The 25,542-nt window shown below is 29.9% G+C and overlaps 1 protein-coding gene across 1 annotated transcript in view; it reads right to left on the bottom strand.

Moving 5' to 3' along the window:
- LOC134726487 (general transcription factor 3C polypeptide 1-like) overlaps window positions 1-25,542 on the bottom strand; it is a 231,918-nt gene that overhangs the window by 161,535 nt on the left and 44,841 nt on the right. Inside the window, exon 37 of the mRNA XM_063590895.1 lies at window positions 25,230-25,292. Coding sequence (XP_063446965.1) covers window positions 25,230-25,292 — 63 coding nt within the window. The remainder of the gene's footprint in view (window positions 1-25,229; window positions 25,293-25,542) is intronic.

The following is a 25,542-nucleotide window of genomic DNA, read 5'->3' as shown; positions in this document are numbered from 1 at the left end:
ACAAAGTAACAACACTTGGTCAGCGTTTCATAAGGAGCCTTCATGCTATGTTTGGTTTCAATCCATTCAGTGGTTCTCTAAAAAAAGACATTTGTATGCATCTCCCATAGGGTCCCATGTTAAACTAAGTCCCCAGCTGGCGGCCATCTTGGATGATGGATTGGCTACAAAGTAACAACTCCTGGTCAGCATCTCATGAGAAGCATTCATGCTATGTTTGGTTTCAATCCATTCAGTGCTTTTCTAAAAGAAGACATTTGTATGTATAATTTCCCATAGGGTTCTGTCACTGTTTAACAGAGTCCCCCCGCTGGCGTCCATCTTTGATGATGGATCAGCTACAAAGTCAGCATCTCATAAGGAACATTCATGCCATGTTTGGTTTCATTCCATTCAGTGGTTCTCTAGAAGTTCAAAATGTAAAAAGTTTACGACAACGACTACCGCGGACGATGATCGGACGCCAAGTGATGAGAAAAGCTCACTTGGTCCTTCGGGCCAGGTGAGCTAAAAATAAGGAGATGTTGTATGCATGATTGCTAATGACACAACTATCCACTAAAGTTCATCAAAAGTGGATGTAATTAGTAATTATAGGTAACCGTATGACTTTTAACAATGAGAAAAACCCATACCATAATTTGACTATAAAAGACCACATGAAAAATACAAAATAATTCAATTGAAAACCATCATAGAATTAAAAATTAATTCTGTGTTCAAGAGCAATAGTCTTTAAGCAATTATTTGAGATTTCTGTCTCTACTGGTAATCTAAATTGATTATCTTCCAAGTCTTCTAATGTCCAAAAAAAGCAGAAAATGATTGTCACTTAGACACAATAAAGAAAACCAAATTAACAAATATTAATAAATAAATATTTTCACAGCAAAAACAAGAGTTTAAGCCAAATTTCTTGCAAGCATTCAAGCAATTCTACTGTAATGTTTATCAAGATATTAAAAATATCTGATGTAATATTAGCTTAATTCATTTGCTTACATAAGCAATATTATTTAAATCCCTAATTATCTTTGAAATTATTTATTTTAAACAGCACCGACCATCTACAAAAATTTCACACATGAAAGTTAAAGATTTTTTTAAATGAAATTAATGAAATTACAACAAACAAATTCAATCCCATGTCTCATTTTTTTCAATCAATAATTAAATCAATAAAGTCAAACAGTTCAATTACTAAATGGTACATCAGCTGGTTAGTTTTTTTCCCCATGTAATTATTTTTAATGAATGTTCTGACTGTGCTACAGTCACTTGAAATGATCTTCTTTGATGGTTACGCAGATTCTGTTCTGATGTTTCTACTCTAAGATGGATAGTTTTACCATATTGGAAATTAAGATTGATTGATTGATTGTTTGTTCCTTGCCTAACAACCAGTGGCAAATATTTCATGCATATTCACATTGATAAGAAATAAACCATTTAGAATAAGTTATGCAAGGTCATTGTCACAAGTGACCTTGATAAGGACTACAAGGCTACTTTGATTGCCACTAGAAAATAAGAGTATGTCAAAAAGGGGCAGATTTTTCCAGATATAAAGATTTTTAATATCCAATTGTCCCAAATATGCACTTGATTTTCCTTTTTGAGAGAGAAAACAATCCTAAGTCCTGTATCAACATATTCACATTGAGTACTGAAGATTTTAGGTTCAATTTACTAAATCAAACTTGCAAGACTTAAAAAAAAATCTGTTTCTGATGTATGCATGTAGTATTGAGGAATAACAGCAGAGACTGATAAGAGAATTGAGTCAGAATAATGTGTATGAAATTGGTGATTCTTCTGCAGACGGTAACTGTAGAGACTTTATAAACTACCGGTAATATGTAAGTAGTATCTAACATGTTTCACACAAAACTAGAACAATGCAAATTTATAATATTCCCATGAAATAAGCAACACAATATATATATAAGACTAGTACACTCATTATGCCAGGTATTTCCAAATGACTTAAGCATGTAAAATTCAGGCTATGCATTTATATTCCTTTTTTCCAATGCAGTATTTAAAATTAGCCGCTTAGTAACTACCCTTAAACCAATCAATCAATCAATATTGTTACTTAAAAAAAATCTGATGTTATAATCAAAATATAATTGATTATTTGAGCAAAAATAGTTAAACAAATGAATGTCCTCTGCTGTGAATGACATTCACTTACATTACTCTGACAGTTTGGTCTGCATTATTACCAACCAACATTGCATTTAGTTCAGTTTATGTAATCTTGTAATAATACATTACCATAAAGATAATAAAACACTGCTAATAATACATGATTTTCTATGTTATGACCATTAACTGTATTTGTTCTGCATACATATTGCTTAATGAATAGAAATCACAAAACATCAAGGTTATCAGAATAAAGTTAGGCTCGTAACCAGACACAGAGTTAAAATTTCTATTTCTGATTTCCTCTAAAAAGCAACTCAAAGATTTTAATCTGATGATGGTGAAATTTAGAACTGGCATTATATTACATGTATAAACTTCTGCCTATGGTCTACGGCTGTATTTTGACCTCTAGGTGTTTTTTGAAATTATGTGTTGCTGGGTTGATGTCTTATGAACATTTTTCTTGGTTTTTTTATACAGATTAGACCGTTGGTTTTCCGGTTTGATTGGTTTCACACTAGTCATTTTGGGGCCCTAAATATAGCTTGCTGTTGGATGTGAGCCAAAGCTCTGTGTAGAAGACATTTCTTTGACCTATAACTGGTTTACTTTTACAAATTGTGAATTGGATGGAGAGTTGTCTCATTGGCACTCATACCACATCTTCTTATAACTATATACAAACTTTTCTTTTATGCATATCTTACTGACTATACATGAAATATTTTCCACAGTATATTCGACAACCGATCACCTTATCAATTAAACTGTTGATATTGAAATTAATAACCGGTCCATAAGATTTTTAATTCAATACAGATTCATAGCTAAGACAGCATAACTTTAGAAAACATGCAAACCATATTAACCTTATTTCATATAAATGTTGATTATAATCTGAAGGAAGAAATTTCAGGATTTATACAGGTTAAGGACTTTCATAAATTGATATATATTTCATCTCTGACAGAATGGGAACATGTGACAACAAAAGTTACATAACAACTTCTTATAATTCAGGAAATGGAAAAAATAATTGATAATTACATCATTTTTCAAATCTTTTACAATGCATCCTGCAAGATTTTTATTCTATCATTAATAGAGATAAATGGTTGATTCTGCAGCAAGTGTGAATAATGGATGATAATTCAGGAAGTAACAAAAATGATCATTAGTTCTTATTTTATTTTATAATATTTAGGGTTCAATAAATATGAACACCATCTGTATCAAAAGGATGATAAAATATTTCACATGTCATAAGCACCATGTCTTTGAAGCTGAACTTCTGTGTGATTGATATATAATAAGAAACTGACAGAAGCCTGAGTTTGCTATAGGTCATATTGAAACTATTTACTCAATTGATAATGAACAAATATTTCAACAGACAAGCAAAAGCTCCCAAAGCCTGAATCACTCATCTTGTAAAAATATGCCATTTTGATAATTATTTTACTTTTTTGCAATAAATTATGTTTGCTTATTTTTAAATCTTATATATCCTTTTTTCTAGTCACACTTGTTCTTCTCTCTATAATAGTTTTGACAAAATACACTAAAATGAGTAAAAATCATCTTTCTAGAGCATTAACTCTTCTAAGAGGTCAATTGCCAATATTAACCATTTGACATGTTCAAAGATCTTATCTTGCTAAACTTTTTTTGGCAAATTTTGCTCCTCTATCTTTATCAGAGTTTCTGCTAAAAAAAAATATAACATGGGTTAAAAGGGTCATTAAGGGCCATTATAACATCTAGAAGTTAAGTCAGTTGACAATTTTGAGAGAAGAAAGGTAACCTCATTTACCCCTGCATAGAATAAATCTGAAATAACCAGAAGATTGACACTGACATTTTTTCATTGTTAGTTCCTTCAAATAATAGACAATGCAGGGATTACTGAGGTAGCAATTTTCAAATCTTGAAATTACCATTCGATCAGTTTGATTCATCAAATGATTTCAATGGGTTTTAACTCTCAAAAGTCAAGTTTTTTTTTCTACATTTTCTTTTCCTCATCATTTACCAGATAACATAATAGTCATTTACACTTTATTTCACACAATAAATATTCATCCTTTATAGTTCTATGATTATACCTCATTTAAGATCGAGATGATAGATGATGAAAATGTTTCCAACATCAGAATAGCAATCTGTAAAAAGCATCTCCATAATAATGTTTAAACTTCAATGTTCCACAGAACAATCCCTGTGATTTATTGAATCATAAAACTCATATTTTTCATGACAAATTAAATGATTGTAAAACCTTAATGAGGCAAACATAACACTGATATATTGCTCTACAATAAATCACAGTCTAATTACAAAACCTTAAATCAATCAATTAAACACCAGAAAACACTTCAAATTTTATTAAAGCATGCAATTTATTTTATTCTGTGTAACCAAATACAGTTTCATTTTCACAGATATGGAATTTGATTCAAATCAGTAAAAAATGACTGGCATATTTATATTTCTAATTTCAACAAATAAATTCTAAAATATGGTAGTATCAGAAATATCAGAATGCGGATAACCATCCCAATATAAAATGTTATCCTGAGACAACAATTACTGCTTTTTGATTTCCATTTTTTTGGAGTTTAGTATCTCCGATATGGTGTGTGGTTTTTTTTTCTTTCTAATTTGTATTGATCTTTCCCTTTATCCTAATTTTGAGATTCCTCATTTCATTGTAAATGAGTAAATGACAGAAGAAAGTTAACTTGACCTGTAACTTGTCATGATAAAACAACAAATCAAATATCTTCAAGCACGAAGAAGAAAAGTCTGGAAAATGATTTGACAGACTGACAGTGACAAATGTACAGACAAACAGACAGACAGACAGATGGACGGAGTGCGAACCTAAAGTCCCATTCCACTTTGTCAGTAGGGGACTAATAAAAATCTCTTCATCTCATATCTTGGATGAATAAATTGATTTATAAATGAATATGTACTGAATGAATATGTACTCAATGAATACTATTGATGTTGTCCACTGCTGACAAACCAAACAGGGATACAACTTAACCCAGTAGCACTAAGATTAAAACACTTCTAATGATTATATAAGGACATAAGAAGATTCAAATCATAACATAAAACAATGACAAGCCACATCTGCCTGCATTCAGAAAATTCTAACTGCTGCTGCTTAACATCACTTAAGTTTACAAATGGTCAAATCATTCTGACATAAGAAACTAAAAATAACTTTAAAATAACAATCCTTAAATGTACTTTTGATCTATTTTTACTTTTTCTCAGTACAACATGAAATTAAATACAGCCAGTATAGTTCTAGTAAAATTCCTTGACAGTTAACATAAAAAAAATCTTTTCTATGACCAATAATTCTCCCATTAAGAAAATACAAATCATTTTCAACTAAGAGATGGATCAATTCATAACACAGTTGTGAAGCCATGGGATATATAACAGGGAGTGCCTATTGTTCCTTTAGAGACTCTAACCCAGTGTAAAATTTTAATCTTACAAATGTTTAAAGATTCTAAAGTACTTCATAGCATCACTGCCAACATGACAAATTCTCCTATCTTTTTTTATCAGGTTTCCCCAAGAGAGAAAGGCCCTTAACATAATCTAATTATGACTCCTACTTCTTTTTTTTTTATCAGAAAGAAATAATAATAAGAATGACACTTTTATTAATGAAAGTCTCAGACTTTTCTAAATAAGTCGATGAAATTCAGACTTTGATGGTTTCGTTTCTACTCTATTGTACTTTTACGTTCATTTAAATATATTTTGGGGGTTTCCTATTATATCACATTGACTTTTCAAACGTTGATCTTTGTGGTTTATATAGAAGTTGTATTATATATAGCATTTGATAGAAAAACATGAAGAACAATGCAAAATGTAATAACAAAAATACCTAGCTTTAAAGTAAAAGGTTATTTCCAATAGAGGGAGTTCATAAAAATTGAAAAAAAACAAATGCTTGACTAAATCAAACAATTAATGGAATGACTTCAGAAACAAACATCATATTCCAGACTTTTTAACTTGCATCTTGTAAAAACAAAGGGTCCAATTCCCCACCAAAACAAAGTCACTCTTATAAAATTAAAAAAATGAATAGAAGTTGCACAACTTAAATGCCTTGTACATGGTTGAATTCTGAAAGGCCGTTATCAAGGATTGGTAAATTAGGATGAACAGGATAGCAGAATTGATCCCTATGTGTCACTAAACAGCTTCACTGGCAAATAACACAATAACATCATTATCTGTCACAAAAGAGAAACTTACATCATGTTGTTACACCACTGTCCAAGGTGTCCCAGGTAAATAGTGGGAGGCTTCAGCGCTTACATACATATTTCCTTAACACTGCCACATTCTTAATTATGCATCAGTTCTAGGACATTCTAATTCATTCAGTGGTCATTGTTGGTTGTAGTTTGTGTTGTATTTGTTTTTTTCTTTTTATAATTTGTCATAAATCCGTCAATTGGGTTTCTTAATTGAAGTGTTTCAAATCTTAATAACATGACAGTGAGACATCAAATCTGCCCTAACCTGGGACAGTGGTGTAACAGTGCACACCTTAAGACAATAACAATTGGAAGATTTCTTTATATTCATAGAAAATAATATGTATTTAAGCAAACCAGAAAGTATAATGCTTCAAGGTTGAAGCATTATTTTTACATCATAATTGTATTAACAAGTTTAAACCCATCTGCTTCTAGACGACAAACTGCAACACCTACTCAGTAAATCATTTACAGAAATAGCAAGAAAACAATCTCTGTTGGAAAAGTATGACATTAACTTGTCAAATGAATGAGAAAATTTAAATCCTCAAGAAGTTAATACAGATAATGTCTGCACAAAATGATTCCGCTGAGAATGGGTATTTCATAAATAATTTCAATCAATCCTATCGTTACAACATCATTGTTGTCTGATAACGTTACAGCAACCTTTGCTCATATTATTTCTTGAAAACTAATAAAAACCATGTAAATTCGAGAAAAAAATCTTGTGTCACTCATTTAATTGCAGTATTACTATTTTCAATCTATTCATAATAAGCAAAAGTATTATATTTCTTTCCTTTCAAACACTTCATTCTTATTTTTGTTGTTTTTGTTGTATCTTTTTGTTGACTTTTATTGTTATGGTTTTCCAATTTATCTTTAGATTTTTAATAATTGATAAGGTTCTAAGTTGTCTAGAAAAGGTATTTGTACATTTTCATTGGTTGCATGGTGGTTGACTGTTTTACTCTGGTTCCTTTCGTCAATAAAACGAGCCATCTGGAAATTAGAAAAAAATAAAAAGAGTGGCATTAAAGCCAATGGAAGAATGTCACACGTACAGTTCTTGTATGCCCTTATCCTTCAATCAAAATGGTAAATTCAAAAATTAAGCTCAGCATGTCAATTTTTAGAGCTATTTTCTATAAATGACATAATTTCACTCCTGACAATACTTTTCTTAAATGATTCATATATATTTTGAAGTTACATAAAACCCTCTAAACATGGGATGTTAAAACAACCTACAGATTGAAACTTAAAACCACAATTATAATTTAATTCAGTCTAAATTAGAACTAAGCAGGATGCCAATGTTTTCTATTTCATAATTCCCATTCAGAACTACAATTAAATCTATATCTTATTTAGCTCAGGGCAACAGATACAATAATCTCATTCAAAAATGATTTTAAGAAAATAATAATAAGATTTCTTTAAAAAGTACATTTGATTCCATTTCTGTCTTTTATGGTAAACAGTTGTTCATATATATATCAGCTAATGATGGACTTTTATGAAGCCATTTTGTCATCTGCGTCCAGTTCTTAGAATTGTCCTAGTGAAGTGTTTTGTAACAGCTAATTTATCAACAAAAGACTAAAAATAAAACACTTCCATTTCAAACCCACAGAGTCTCAGTAATGAAAGAACTCGGTCATTTAATTTGTTATAAAACTACATTTTCATAATACTGTCAGAAATGGGATAAAAGAAATGTCAATTAGTCTGAAACCTTTTGCAAAACAAATTATGATTGTATAAAGCAATAATATTCCTGATTTAATTTAAAACAAAACATAAAAAGATATTAAAACAAATTATTCAGAGAACCATTGAATCTCAAAATTTCAAAATCATTGATAACATATGGTTTCTAGTTACTTTTCCTTGAAAAAAGTCAAAGATTGCTACTTCTGGTTGACTGAAAGTCACTTCTGCCTGACATTCTTCAAGGTAAGAAAACAGTAATATGAACTACTTAGGTCACTTGGCCACAAAATCCCCTTTAAGTCATGAAATAAGGCAACCATGCACGATGTCATCACATTATAAAAAATGCTCTTGCAGATCATTAAAATATTAAAATTTGCCTTCATATCATCTCAAAATGAGTAGATAAAATAGATTCCACTGCAGCATCTAATGAGATACAACATTTCTCCTCTATTCACAGTTTAATTTGTAATATCATATTACACCCAATGCAGTGGTTAAGAATCAATGCAACTAATTTAACATGGACAGTCAAATATCTATAATCTAACAATGTCTAATCAAATTTGTTTGTGAAAATCATATAAAAAAGCAAGTCATTTAAAAAAGTTAACTTCAGCAGAGACATAACTGGACTTTAAACTTTAAAGACTTATCACATCTGAATATACTGCAAGACAACTAATTGTTTTGGAAGTGCTTAAAAAACTATCTGAAAGCTAAGCACCACTTGATGCTCAGAAAATAATTTCTGAAATATTTAGCTCGCCAAAAATGTATATTCTGTTATATATAGATGAGAAAAATATTGTTTAATTATAGACATCTGAAGTATGGTTTGACAACCTCTGTTATATTTATGTGACTATCAGAAATTATGTCAATAGCTGTCTTACAATTTGCTGTTATTTCATTTAAGGAAGTTCCCAGAGTGTTGATGGCAGATCATTCACAATCTTTCATCATATATTTCCAGCGTTTCTTAACTTTAGGCAATTTTTAGTTTTTTATAATGTATAGATATTTTAATTTTCTATACAATAAGATGGTATATTGACCTCTAAATGACTTTCGGCTGTTTGTGCCATTCGATTAATCCTTATATTCACATTACAGATATGATAAAAAAAACATCTGTCCAATTAATAGAAAACTTGTATAAAGTTCAACTGTGTCCACTTAACAAATCCTTATAATGATAAAGATGTCATACTATTGCTAATGTCACAAGTATCCATTGAAGTCAAATTGAAATGAAAGTATGTCTACATATTGACAGGTCTTCAAAAACCTTACTATGAGGTAAATTCGTAATAATGGCCCCAGCTCAAGAGAATCTCATAAGAGGATATATCACAAATTCAAGAGATGATACATAATTTCACAAAAAAACATCAATTAAAAATTAAATGTAGCAGAAAAACTATTTCAACTTAAACATATATCTTCAATATCATTCTTCATGGCTTGCTATCTCATTGACATAAATCTACATTAAAATATTTTTTTTAATCTACATTTCAAACTGTTTTTGAAAGTCCAGAATCTTTACAATTTTAATTTCCACCCAATGTAATTAATATATTATTATGGATGCATGTCTTTATGATTCAATTGTAAATTTTGATAAGATATGCAAACCCAAACTGAATACAAATTGATATCCTCAACATTTTTTACATTTGTTGAAGGGATAGATTGTTCATTCTGTCATTAAAGAAGAAACGCAAATAAAGAAAATTTCATCAAACTTTGACATTAACATCTAAATGTGTTAAACATTCAAATGAAGCAGAAACAGCGACCAAAAGAAGGTTCTAATCAAGCAATTTCTGTGACATGTAGTTGACAACTAATAATTATCAACAATACCCAGATATCACACAATCATTATCAGAAAGGAGGAAAAAGCGGACAATTTATTTAGTTAATTGTAAGGAAACAAGAAAATCCAATTACTTTTTTGTCATACATCCACCAATTTAAAAAGAAAGAGTAATGATTATTACTTACATCTAATGAACAAATTAATCTTCTTAACTTTTTGTCTTTTTTGCCAAGAGAACACTGCCTCACTAGAATATTTTGTTAGTTAAAATTGAATAGTTATTTGAAGGTTATCTATACAATGCATCCAAGGACCTGATCAATCATTTAGGAAAGTGCAAATTGTAGATACCAGTCATCCATCATTTCTTGCTGAGCTAGACATGACTAAGTAAAGGCCATATACATTCAATATCTACTTTAATGGCATTTTTTCTGTAATCACTTTTTCAGAAACTTGGTGCAAGTGAACCAAAAGGAATTAGAATTACTATTAAAACCAACATATAGCCAACTATACGGTATGGGTTTGCCTCATTGTTAAAAGTCATATATATGGTTTCACAGTACAAAACCTGATCCTCAGCTAACCATCAAGTTGTTCTTTGGCAGTTTTGCTTCAACTTCTTTAGTTTTGAAGATGAAAGCAAAGAAAACAGAATTTTCAATTTTGAAAAACAGTATAGCCATGTTTGTTTATGGATCATATTACTGGGATGCAATTTCACGGAGGATACCCCAAAATGTAGACTTGCTGTTACAAAATTAGTCATCATTTAACCTTATGCATCTGAAATGATAATTGCAGCAGAAAAAGGAAGAATCAAGCTGTTAAACAAATAATACTAAGTTTTTATTGTCAAAGACTGCAGTTTCCTGATTGGCATGTGTTTTGCAGACAATATGGAAATTCCTTACAATCATGGTGACAGACAACTATAATTTTAGAAAAAAAATGTTTTGCTTCTAAGAAGTTTGAATATTTGTAAATAACTTAACTTCAGTATTAACATCATTTTTCTTAGAAACAACTGATTTACCTACTTTTTAAGACTTTAAAAGTACACAGACTCATAAAAACCTCAACAAACAGGAACTGTGCTAATAAGTTCTAAACATATTTAAATGAAAAACAATATAATAATAAACTTTAAATACAGATAATTCTTATTTAAAACTAAGAGGAAATTACAAAGACACCCACATTCATTGTTGATGAAGAATTCAATTTCAATCCTAAAAGTGCACAACTGTGGATATTATTTGCATAATATCTACATTTCTATAATACCGGCATTACAATAACCGATAAGCTGCAAAATAATTTAGTCAAAATCCATGGAAATTACTTAAACAGGAAAGTACAAGGAAATCAAATGTACTTAAATATGAAAGTACATGGAAATCTAATACTGCTGTCAACGGACAAAACATTTTTAACATTTTTTTTTATCATTTGATAATGTCAGAGAATCCAAGAGTTAAGCTAACCTTTGAGTTAAGCCTACTTCTATTGCCATTTATGGAACAAAATCCTATGAAATATGGCAATGTGTTGTCAATACTGATTAAAATCAAGTCCTATCTACAACAGATTAAAGTCAATCATCAGACTGTTCACAAATATGTAGAAATCTCTTTATATAATGAAATTGATGTGGTAGACAGGAAATAACAGCAATGACTGGTAACCACTAAGCTTCTTGGCAAAGCTGAAGAAAAAATTGTACAAAAAACTGCTTGTTTCCAATATATCTTCATAAATTTTAGCACTCTCTTCCTACCAAATCACTTAGTCTAATTACATGTAATTTGTCAATTTTAAAGTACTGAAAATTGTGTTTAATTTTGATTTATTATAACAACTTCCAACTGCTATGAACTCTTCTAGACTATATATTCTTAAAAAAAAAGAGTTTTACAGTAATGCTCTTGTTTGACAACTGCTAATATACCTTAATTATCATCCTTAGGAAGTCATATTGTAGAGAAAGACAACTGTAAAGTGTAAATTGAGGAACCATCTTAAATGCAATTTTCGCTATAAACAATTGGCAAATAATAATAAGGCGATGTGGTATAGCTGCCAATGAGACAGAAAGACCATCATTACAATCATGTAAACAACTAAAGTGGACTGTGTGGCCTTCAACCATGATCAAAAACCCCACACTGTATTGGTAATCTGTCAAAGGTTGAAAGAAACATGAAATAAACAAGTGATACTGCGAGCTACTGCTCACTGATGATACCCCCGCCGCAAGTGGATAATATTAATAGTGTAAAAATATGCAAGTGTTCGGTAAACAGGAAGTTGTTGAGTGATGAATCTGAAGAAGCATCACACAGTATAGCTGACATATATCAAGCCTGAAACCAAATTTCAGTAATCCTGGTAGTGTAGTTCCTGAGAAAAATATGACGAAAAATATTCAACTTGGCTATCAGGTGTAAAAATGATACAAGTGTTCGGTAAACAGGAAGTTGTCAAGTGATGAATCTGAAAACGCATCACACAGTATAGCTGACTTACGGTATATCAAGCCTGAAACAAAATTTCAGAAATCCTGGTAGTATAGTTTCTGAGAAAATTGTGACGAAAAATATTCATTGGACGGACGGACTGATGGACTGACTGATGGAAGGACAGACAGAGGAAAAACAGTATACCCTCTTTTTTTCAAAGTGGGGCTATAATAAGAGAAATAAAAGCACACATATATTACAAAGAATGTCAAATTGTTGTGAATCCCCAGGGCAATACAAAACAGAAAACAACTTATAAGGAAAAGCTACTAACACTCAAGTCAGTAAGGCATGGAGATTTATAAACCAACAAAATAGTAATAAAATTTTGAAATAATGGGTTTCTAAGAAAACTGGTGAATTCTATGTATTGAAGGCTTTAAAGGTTAATTTAAAGTAGGATTAACCAATGAAGTTATAAATTAACATTATTACAATCCTCCTACGAATATTGTCAGTCATTTTCTTATTAAATTTTTGTTTACCACTGGGCATATACATCTTTTTAAATGAATGTCTACCATATTTCATATTATCAATTGAACAATTTATCTCCTTAAATTTATGTTTCAGGCGTTGTCAAGAATCTGTTTCAGCAGTATCCTACTCACTAAAATCTCAATGAAAATGTCAAGATGCCCATTATGTAGTTAATATAATCACTCCACTGAAAAAATAATCATCACCTTCAAATATCAAGGACTCTTTAAATGGCTACAAGCAACTGTAAACAATACTGTAGAATGCATTCATCTTACTTTAATGTATCAAAACTTGCCTATGCTAGGATAAACAAAACAGCATGAAGGAGGAGTGGGGGAGGAGGAGGGGTGGTGATTTATCTTTTTCACAAATTTGATTTGAAAAAGTGTTTTTTCCAGCCATAGTTTTGCCAAAACTGTTTCAACATTTTTCTTTTCCTCCACTACTTTACTGTGACTTGAATATAAGTGTTAATCTTGACTTATCCAAAATGTTAACTTGCCCTCAGCAACATCAATGGTGCCACAAGTGGATCAGTTCCTTTTTACACTTCCTGAGCACATGATATCCTCCCCATGTTGGTTGTGGTTCATGTTGCTCAGTTATAAATATGTATTGTTTTGTGGCAAGTTAATTGTTTTTCTTTTAATCATTTTTCCTTTTGGCCATTGTATTGTCTGTTTAACATCACCATGAATATTTATATGTCCCCATGGTAAATTCTATTAACAAATGTAGTTGTCTTTTAATCATAAAAAAATATAAAACAATACAAAATAACCAATACAGCTTTTTATGGGGTCATGTTAAACCATGAAAAAAACTGTCAATGACATGTGACCTATTCGAGACCATATAATGTAAAACATATGGATTAAACATCCCTTCTACCAGCTATAAATGCCATCTGTTTAGCATACCAGTATGTCCATCATTTCGTGACAATTTCTCCAGCAAACAACAGATGAATAATCTACTTAAGCTTGTGACTTCACATTGCACTTAACTCAAAAGTAGTACAGGTACAGTGAGGTTTTATGACACCAAACTTCAAACTTATATGGCTTCTTTAAAAATTCAATATGTAAAATAATCTAAGACAAATATTACAGAGCACCTTAAAAGTGTCAAGTCAACAGAAATCAACATGTCATCTTGAATTGCTTACAATCAAGTAATCTTGCATTACTTACAATCAAGTAATCTTGAATTGCTTACAATCAAGTTATCTTGAATTGCTAACAATTAAGTAACTAAGATATGGCCAAACTCTAAGTATTCTGTACAGCAGTTTTTTAGAGTTCATAATCTTGTAGCACCCAGAAAAGTCAAAAGTTGGAAATTAATATTTTACTGTTACAATAGTCATTAGGAAGAATATGTTTACAGAATTCTAGAATTAAATACATGAAACTGAACTTATACCATGCGACAATTCAACACAGTCATGAACAACCCTTTTAATAAGCCCACTACAAACATGTGATAACATGCATTCAGTTGATGTTCTTCAAAAATAGCTCATGGAGACTCACAGACAGTTTAATATATTAGAACTTAGTATAGGTGTGAAAAAAAAAAGTATTTACCGACATATGTGATGTAATATAAGCTGCATTAAATTGACCAATAATGATAATGGATGTGTCTAAACCTTAAACTGTTGGAACATAGATCATACTTAGGTAAGGGACTGTGTAGGCAGCTTTATGAAGTAATGAAGGGGATTTACAGTGTGACAGTTTGTTCATTAATACTTTTGTGTGTCATTGTGGCGAATTTAGAAATAACAAATCATACAGGAATGATCTTTGGATATTAGATGCAGCATGGTTGGTGAGGAAAGTTCACACTAAAGAAGGTGAACTTGGCTTTAACTTTAGATTGGGATTAGAATGTTCTCAATATAAACTGTGATAAACTTACCATTATTTGTAACTCTGTTTTTATAGATGACAACATGTGTATTAAGGACACAATATACAACTGATGCTAAAATGAACAAAAACAATTAAATTAATAATATATGCTTACATGCAAGGAATTGTGTACCAGTACATGCATAATGAAAACACACAAAAAAACAAGAATATGTGCCAACAGAGAACCTGATATGGTCCGAGACCACAATTATTTAATGAATGGCTATTTTTTATTTTGAATTTATTGAACCATAAAACTAATTTTTGACTCTTCACATTGAATAATCCGCGAAGCGGATTATGTAAAATGTGAAGAGTCAAAAATTAGTTTTATGGTTCAATAAAATCAAAATAAATTATTGCCATTCATTATAAATAAATTTCTATCAAAAAGTAAGGCTCAAAGAACTTTTTATATTATTTATCTTGACAAAAACGATGTACACACATATTGGCGTATGAACACACAACGTCAGAGTGGGCATGTCGCCATCGAAATTGACAACATTGAAAATAAAACTAATAATTTTAACCAATCAGAAGACAGTAAATAAACAAAATTTATTTATTATTTCGTAGTGCATTTCTTTTAGAACATAAATGAAAATTAAAAAAATCCCACCAGCGTGTTCTCAATGAAATTTTTACAGTGGGTTGTACTACTTTTGGGACAAATTGTATCAAAATTATATAAAAATTCATCGGCTCTAACTCAAAATATTGACAATTTTATGTTTAGGGTGTCTTGAAATCTTTTGACAGCTTCCGAAGTGCTAATTTTTAACCTTTTTTAACTGGACCAAATCACTACTTTCGTTTAAAATTCTGGACCCAAATTTTTTTACAGTGTAATTTCACCCCCTTACTTGCAATTTGAGGCATTAAACATGGAGAAATAAATTTGGAAGGGTTATAAAAATTAATGGCAAGTAACCCACTGTCAACACTAGGGACTATATTCGTGAAAAACGAAAATCAAGGGACAATTATAGTCTCGGACCATATGCTCCATTTGTACTATCATGTGTTCATGTACTGTGAACCGTGGAAATACAGTTAATGTGGTATAAAATTAACAAGCACTTGAGATCACCACTAGATTTTATTTGGAATCGTGTTACTCAGTCTTAGGTTTTCTATGTTATGTTTTAAGTACGTTTGTCTATATTGGTTTATTTTGGGGTTTTTTTTGCCACGTTGTTGTGAGTTTGTTTTCAACTTATGATTTTGATAATTTCTATGGTATCTTTTGACTCTTTTTTAAAGTTGCCTCACACTTAACATATGTACTAAGCCTTAAAATTGATTTTACCATAACTTAGTGTAAGCTACTTTAACCAAAAACTTTAACCTTAAAGTTTATTTTCACACTATCACATTTCTATGTTTAGTTATAACCATGAAATTGGGTATAATCTGTTATTTTGCATATCATTGAAAAAGTTTTTCATCAAAATTAATTTGTATACTAAGGTTTTAAATTGGTGTGACTACAACTATGTATGGTAAAGTATTATTAAACCAGTTAGACAGTTTAAGGTCAAAATCAAAATGATAACTCTTCTAGCAGAAAGAGCAGTCAACTTTATCATGTTTTGTTTCATTCTGTTTTAGTGGTACTTCTTATCTGCCATAAAGAAGTATACTCTTTAATTGTTCATACATACTTTTCCTTTAATGGACGTAACTCTTCTTTTGTTGCAGCCAGGTCAAGTAGATATGATTCCCCATTTGACCATCAAAGCCACTTCAGTTTAATCAGGTAATTAGCTCTTCAGCATCATCAAACAAAAATAGCAAACATCTTCGCACAAAGGGACTCATTTTATGTCATAATTTCAAAAATTCAATCACTGTGATACAATATAAATCTCTCTGATGACCTTTTTCTCAATTAATGTTTTATTAGATAAGACTGTTTTGTAATTAGATTTTTTAAGATTGAAAGAAGCTTGCATGCTATAACAGCGTGTGAATGAACTTTTTATTTTCTTTAACTAGGTCTTGATTTTCTATGATAATATCCAAAGAAAGAAGAAATAAAGACATAAAAGGATTATATATAGATTTTCAAAATTAACAGAATTATCAGTACGTTCAAAAGTAAAAACTTTTTTCATATTCTAATTCTTGGTACACATAATTTCACTTCTGCTCATCAAATGGTCAATTTCTAGATAAAAGTGAGATTATATGATGAGCGTATTTAAACCATTTTACTTCATGTAACTTTATCTAAAAATTCAGCAGTTCATGCAAATATAGGACAAATCTTTGTAAGGAAGTGTCTGTCAATTTAAGAATCCAACAGTTCACTAAACTTTGTGTCAAATATCTGATGAAGTGCCTTTACAAATTCTTATTTAATATTTTAGAAAAATAAATTCTAAAATTAGCTAAAAATAAAAACAATTTTTCAAATTTGATGGGACAATGTTGGAATTGACAGAAAAAATAAAAATACTAAGTTAGGAGCTTCTGGCTTTTGTTAGTCTTGTATTATTTTAATTTTAGTTTCTTGTGTACAATTTGGAGTTAAGTATGGCGTTCAATATCACTGAACTGGTATATATATTTGTTACTGGGCCAGCTGAAGGACGCCTTCGGTTGAGGGAATTTCTTCGCTGCATTGAAGACCTAATGGTGACTTTCTGCTGTTGTCTACTCTATGGCCAGGTTGTTGTGGCTTTGACACATTCCCCATTTCCATTCTCAATTTTCTATTTAGATTTATATGAAAAAGAAAGAAATTTTTTTTTACACAAAATGCTGAAAAGATTCTGTTAAGATGAGCCAAAAAAAACCATTTGAATATTATAATAGCTTTACAAATGTTTTTCCTGAGGTCACAATAGGTCTCTAGGTTGAAAAGCAACAAATACCAATGAAAAGAGAGATGTCTTGGGAAAACTAATAAAACCTACATACCAACCCTATTTTGTCTTGGGAAGATATAAAACTTATAAAACCTACATACCAACCCTATGTTTCCAGCAAGTAAGCAGGAAATAAGTGATTTCTGTTTTTGGCCAACTATATATAAAAATATGATTTGATTTATCATATAAAGTCATTGCTCTCTATAAGTTTTTATGGAAACATCTTTTTCTGTTTACTATGAGAAAAAAGTAATAGAATAATGTCTGCTAGACAATCTCCGTCATTTATTATCTTCTAAAAATAATTGGGAAAGATTTTTTTTTTTGGCTTTGTTATATAAAAGTTATTGACAAAATATAAGTAAAACTAGTTATATTCAAAAGAATTCCTTCAGTAATGCTTTTAGATTATATTTTATCTTTTACAGATAACTGAAGCATTATGTTTGTCTTTTTTTACTACATATAAATAACTTTGTACATTTGGATCATTTTATTTCCCTGATTTCATGACTTCATTAAATCTCATCATTTTAAGTTCAATGTCCACCCATTTAATTTTTTTCAGAAGCCAAAAAGAGGACACTTCTGATCTGTTGACTGATTCATCACCATTATTTATTGTTACCTAAACATCTCCCCATCATTACTGTTCACATCTTGTCTAGAAGAAAATTATTATAATTTAAGACATTCTGAGTATAATTTACATCAACTATTATCAAAATTTATTAAGTTAATCTTGACAGAGTTAGATACACCTATATTTAATGTTATTTCATGGCAGTTGGGGTAAAGGATTAATTTAAAATCTATATTATGTTGTTCGCATAAGAATGTCTTTTCTTTGTGATAATTATATTTCCAATTTTTCAAATGGGGTATTTCCATATTTTTTACCACTCTTGTAGGTATAGTAATAATGTACTCAGTTACTTTCATGTTCTCTCAATATTAAGTTAAAGATCATTATTAATATTATAAAGGTTGTTTGTTTAAAAACATACTAAATCTATACACTAAACCCATTGGATGTTGGATGTGTACGGATTGATTGTTTAGTCTTAGATGCATGATTTTTTATTAGTTGTTATTGGCTTTGAACTAGCTGTCAGATAACTGTGAGTACTCTCAGATCTGTTCCTACTGTTTTTGTTGGCAGGATGTATAAGTACCCAGCCACTTCTACTTGTATTTTTTTGCATCTGATGAGTTAAGCCTATTTCAAAAGATTTTTATAGTTTGTGCTTATGTTGTACTGTTATACCACTGTCCCAGGTTAGGGGAGGGTTGGGATTCCACTAACATGTTTCACTCCGCCACGTTATTCATGTATGTGCCTGTCCCAAGTCAGGGGCCTGTAATTCAGTGGTTGTCGTTTGTTTAAGTGTGGCATACTTTTTTTTTTTCGTTCATTCTTTTATATAAATAAGATTATTAGTTTTCTCATTTGAATTGTTTTACATTGTCATATCGGGGCCTTTTATAGCTGACTATGTGGTATGGGTTTTGCTCATTGTTGAAGGCCGTGTGATGACCTATATTTGTTAATGTCTGTGTCATTTTGGTCTCTTGTGGACAGTTGTCTCATTGGCAATCATACCACATCTTCTTTTTTATATATAAAGTCGAGACGTTATTTCTACTTCAGGGAGCTGTATTTACTCTCTGTGTTGAAGAACCATTTGGTGGCCTTTGGCTGCTCTTTAGTCAGGTTGTTGTCTCTTTGACACATTCCCTGTTTCCATTCTCAATTTTATTGCCTTTTTTAAGACATTTAAAGAGCTTACAGATGACATCATCTAGTGCTTATGTTTAACATCCAAAGGACCTACATGTTAACTTTCTAATCCTATTGGTCCCTAACTGACAATTTTACTTTGTCTATTTATTTGTCACGTTTTCTGGAAAGTGTTTACAATTCTATGTACTGAAGCCATTAGATGCCTACACTATGACTATACACATTAACCACCTACAACTTTATATGAAGCACATTATTCCAGAATAATCTAGTATAATACCTGAAACTATTCCTTATGTTAATCAAATTTCAAAAAAAAGTTTAAAATAGCAATCACTTTAAACATGTTCAATGATGATGTATGATATTTATAGTTATGTTAGGAATGATGTGCATATTATATGAAAAATAAATACACATGATTAATAACAATATAAGTCATGAAGACATGAATGTTCAACCTGCAACCTTATAATAAAAATGTATTGCTTGGTTTTCAATTGATTGTGAAGTTTTTGTATTAGGGATATACTGGCAATACTTCAGGTTCAAAAATGTGTTTTTTATGGCCAAACTGAGAAATTCATCACATGTATTGTGTTTAATTGGAAGTAATTGAACAACCTAAATGACTAATGCTGATTACAAATAATAAAATTTAAACTCAAATTCCTGAAAAGTCAGACAATTGGAATAAATGATTTACAGTACACATTTGTAAGCCACAATTTCTAAAAACACCTCCAGATCTGCAGGCATTACAAAAAGTTCCCTAACAACTCAATTTTTGAAGATATTTTTCTTGTCCAATGGCATCCAGGACAGTAACTAAGTAAAGTTAATAATGATTAAAATCAGTATCATGCATGAGAAATCCATCAAATACTGACAAAGTATATTTCCCTTCACTCTGATTTTTATAACTTAATACAGACATGCAGCAGTTAACCAAAATATATTGTAGACCATCAAGAATTAACTGAGAAACTTTGATTATTTTAACCAGTTTTATTACTTAAAAAAAAAAGTTTGTCACGACAGTGTCCTTTAAAAGATTTCACTGATGGAGGTATTCTTCTTCCACGATAATAATAGGACTATGGAGAATTTATATAATCAAGACAAACTGATGTTTTTTCTTTAAATTATCAAGTTTGAAATCTAATAATGTTACCCTTGAGAGAAATCATTCTTTATAATTTTCAGATTGAAATTGACCATATCCTCCTTGTAACCTTTCTACTTTTGAATTTACATTAATCACAATCTCAGAATATTTGTGTTTTACATGGAAACTTCTATGGTATTTCACTAAAGTTCAAATTGATATTAAATGTGAAAAAGAAATGTTTCTTCATATAGACTTACAGTAAAAAAATAGTTTTATCTTAGAAAAGCAACAAAAATCAATTTAACTTGGGGTTATTAATGAAAGGTTCATTTGAAAAAAAACCTCTTTCATCACATTTTATTTTAAGAATAACATTCTGACTGAATTAATATTGAACAACAAAAGTGCTGCTTTGTTTCACTCCCACAAATGTTTGTTTCTTTTAATCTTAAGTAATAAAATCAAATATCAATTTGAAATTCTTAATATGTCTTGGTACTTTTTGTACATTTTACAATCAAATTGTGACTTTTTCTACAATAATAAAAAAAAAATGAAATCTATGATTTATACTTGTGTGAATCAACAGCTTTAGGTTATTTCCCCAATAAATTGCAGTATCAAGAAAAGTTGAATTATTATATAAAAGGAGAGGTTGACATTTTCAATATGTAAAAAAAATTAATTGAATTTCAGGACAAATATAACCTTATTGTTCAGCTGCAATCTGTTTGTTGGAATTAAAAATTAATAAAATTTTATGGAAACAAGAACTTAATGTGATTTGAAGAAAACAAATTTCTTTTAGGTGGCAATTAGCAGCATGTTACACACAAGACATTATTTCAAAATCTTTAATGTACTTTTACATCTAAAAGTGCAGCAACAGATTAGAATATGATTTTTGGAAATAAAAGAGATTGCTTAATTTAGGATTAACAACATGGTGTATATTTCCAGACTGATAAAGACAAAATAAAAAAACACAGACAATTTGGCAGTGTTTTTTTTTCTTTTTTGTCACAGACTTTGACAATCTAGTTACTTTATATTCTTAAATTAAGAAATTGCATGCTACACAAATCTCTCTATAAAATCAATTTTTGTTTACTAGTTTTAAAATGATTTTTTTTACCTAAATCACAATCTTGGTAAAATATAAGTAGCACTCATAAAGCCATATTTTGGCAATATAAGTCATTAACTAATGAACCAAAAACCCTAAAGAACCTTCTGGCTAAGAAACATTCATAAGCATTAAATTAGGCTTTAGGGTAAATGTAATGGGCCAGATGAACTATCCAGTACAAATTTAAAGGATGGTATAAATTACTGTTCACTACTTTAAGTTGAAATTACAGAAAGATACTATATATAATTAGAGATAAGGTACAAGCTTAAGGACTGACAAACTCAAATTATTTTTCACCAACTCTAATACAGGAAGACACATTTTAATTCCAAAATAATTTTATATAAAGGACCAAACAAATTTCTCATATGCTTTTCAGAGTGTGAAAAAAAACCGGTTGAATTATAGTTTTGCAAGTTGAAATTTTATTTCTAATTTTTCAACATTCTTTTCTCTTTTAGTCGGGATACTGATATAACTATGACATTAAAAATGTACAAAACATATCACTCTTATTTATCAAAATAAAATTAATTTTAGACCTTTACAAATATGTAAAAAAAAAAAGTGAACAAAACATAATTGGACAATTTGGTTGCTGCTACTTTATTAAGGGATGGTTATTATAGTAGAAAGTAGAACCATTATATGTCTCTATAGTCTTCTGACTAAGAAACCTTTCAATGTTACACAGACTTTCTTACACGAGTTCAGAAATACCAAACCATTCTCATAAGTAAAAAAACATCACGTAGAAACTTAATCACATTTCTTACTCAGAGAGCATTGTTCCAAATATCACGTCTTTGTTAAACTATGACTTCATCATTACATTCTTATTTGTTCTCTTTCCGGAAGTTGGAAGTTTTTGTGGCGAATGAATTGTTGCAGCTTCCTTAATGATATAAATAGAATTGACAACTTACAGGAAAATTGGTAACACATGAATGATATCTGTTATAAAGAATCATCAGTGTAAATAATACTAACATGTAATCATTTAATAATGTGACAGGTCAATGTGCCTAATTCAATTCAAGAACTGTTTCAGTGTGGGTGTTGTTCACAGTCTGCTCAAATATCTGAGGACAAAAGCACAAATTATATTGAAACAATGATAAACTAATGAAATAAGTAAGCTTATTGAATTTTCAAGGACATCACAAAGAAACTATTTATCCAGAGGGAACTCATTGTTTTCAATATAATACTGTCATACCGAAGGGATTAAAACATAGTAATGAGTTTATATCTATAACAGATAAATCCCATCCTTTGAAACAGACTGCTGACAATAATTTTGACGTGTCTTTGGGGAAAAAAAAATTTTACACTGAAATTAAACTTTTTTTAAATTCAGAAGATTCCTAAGAAGAGATAATAAAAGTAAACTTTTTGAATTTTGTTTGTTTGCATACTTGATTTGCATATGATTTTTCAATAAAATGCTAAAAATATGCTTTAAAGTATTAATGCATTTCGAAAAACAACTATTTCATCAAATAAATTTAAGTCGGATATTCCTATAATATTCCTTTTCATTTTGAATACAAATTTTATTAAGTCTACCGCAGATACTTTGTAGTCAAATCATTTCAACTGAGGTACTACACAGGCGTCGAAAGGTGTCATTATGGAGTAAAGGGGGTGGCGTCAAAAAGTGTCATTATGGAGTAAAGGGTTAAGTAATTCTCATCCTTTATAATAGATTTGCAACAATAATCTCGACTCATCTTTTGGAGAAATAATATATAATTGAAATTTTCCTTTTTTTAAATTCAAAGGTTTTTCAGTGCAGATAATAAGAGACAGCAATGAATGTATACCTTTATAGATTAAAACAATTTCCTGACAATACTTTTGACTTGTCTTTAGCAGAAAAAGTTTTTTATACTGATTTAATGCTTTTAGAGTCAAGGTTTTTCAGAGCATTGATATATTCTATATTTGTGAATTCTCTTTAGTTTTTATTTCCATGACAGGAAATAATTAACTCTTTAACAAACTTGATTATAACATTTGAAATTACATTTTTATGGTAAAATTTCCTCCAAAAGTGATCAACGCTAATCAACCACAATATCAGTTACACATCATATATATATTTTGTATCCTACTTTTATGACTTCTTTCTGGTTCAATGTATTTTCTATGGAAATTAATCAGAACTGATCAACCCAGACCACTGTAATGATTTTAATCCTAATTGGAATCCTTGAAACTATTGTAGGACAGCAAATTAAAACTTGCATAACCTACTTGATGGTAGAAAATACATACATCCTTTTATGATGCAAAGAAAAAAGGAAAAAATATATTATTAACTTTTTAAAATCTGATCAAGCAATTTCAAAAAATTGTATATGTATTTACTTTAAGTAACAATTTTGAGAAGATGTATGAGCAATTGATGTTAATATATAACCATTGAAATCACTTCTAAATACATCCCACTATTTGATTATACCATTATCAATTCTAATAAATGTCTATTTACCTAGTATGAGGCATTTTCAAAGCGATTTCAATGAAATAAATATATTAGTAATAGATGGAAAATCATTACAATTTTTGTAATTACTTGATGCATGATGTACCATAATTATGGATGTGTCTTATTGTTGGTAACTGACTTAAAGGTGGCATAAAAAAAATGCTTCTACCATTCATAGTTATAAGTTTGGCCTATGTATCAAATATCAACAATTTGGTCAAAAGGGGAATAACTCATGATCAATACTATAAAAGAGTTTTCTTATATCTTTATCTGTGTATCCTTGACAGTAAATCAAATCTAAAAAAATATATCTGTATCTTAACCATCAAAATTTACTGCCAGGTCATACATTTGCAGCAATCTTCTTTCAAAAATATATTAAAAATAAAACAATTTACTTGAGCAGGATAAGGATGAAGTGTCTTTAAATTATTGACACATAGGGTTTTACATTTGCAGCAAGCTTCTTTCATCTCTTACTTTGTTAAATACAAAAATATTTTAAACATAACATAATTTATTTTAGAATAATAAGGACAAAGTGTCTTTTTAAAATTCAGGACATAGCTGTTTACATATCAACAATACACGAATATACTCTTTATGGTTTTACTTTTGACTGAATGACATATTCAGTTCTATAATAAATAGCTGACTGGCCTTCTGTATATCACACCAGTAAAACAATTCAAAAGTAAAACCATAACATTGAGTATTTTATTGTCACAATTGTTGAGTTTAATACTTCTACCTGGAAGTAATAAATTCCTTTATACTTTATCACACTGTGTTAACATATTTACAAAATAGTCAAATGTTTGTTATTTTCTAAAATTCAACTCAACTGAATGTTAAATCTGATATTTTGAAACACCATTCTATATAACATATTTAATCACATTAATAAGAAGCCTAACAAACAACTTACCATATTTCTCTCCTCTAAACATTTAAGACATGGAGACAATAGGTCACTGTAATTAAACTCTTTCTGAAAAGTACAAAAAACACCAGTTATTGTGTATTGGAATCATGCTATGTTTGAACCTAAATTTTCTGAAATGACTCCCAAAATTTATCCAGCGTCCAGCATACGTATGATTGATGCAGACATAAAAGCAGGTTTGCCATTTAACATAATTCAGAGAAAAATTGAAGTCTAGGTCATCTTTTTGACTTCACATCTTCACTGGCAAAAGCAATACAACCGTCTAAATTTTGTCTTTGGAACTCAGAATTAA

The sequence above is a fragment of the Mytilus trossulus genome, chromosome 1 (genome assembly GCF_036588685.1).
Source record: "Mytilus trossulus isolate FHL-02 chromosome 1, PNRI_Mtr1.1.1.hap1, whole genome shotgun sequence".
Classification (NCBI taxonomy): domain Eukaryota; kingdom Metazoa; phylum Mollusca; class Bivalvia; order Mytilida; family Mytilidae; genus Mytilus; species Mytilus trossulus.
This window is presented reverse-complemented; position numbering and strand designations above follow the sequence as displayed.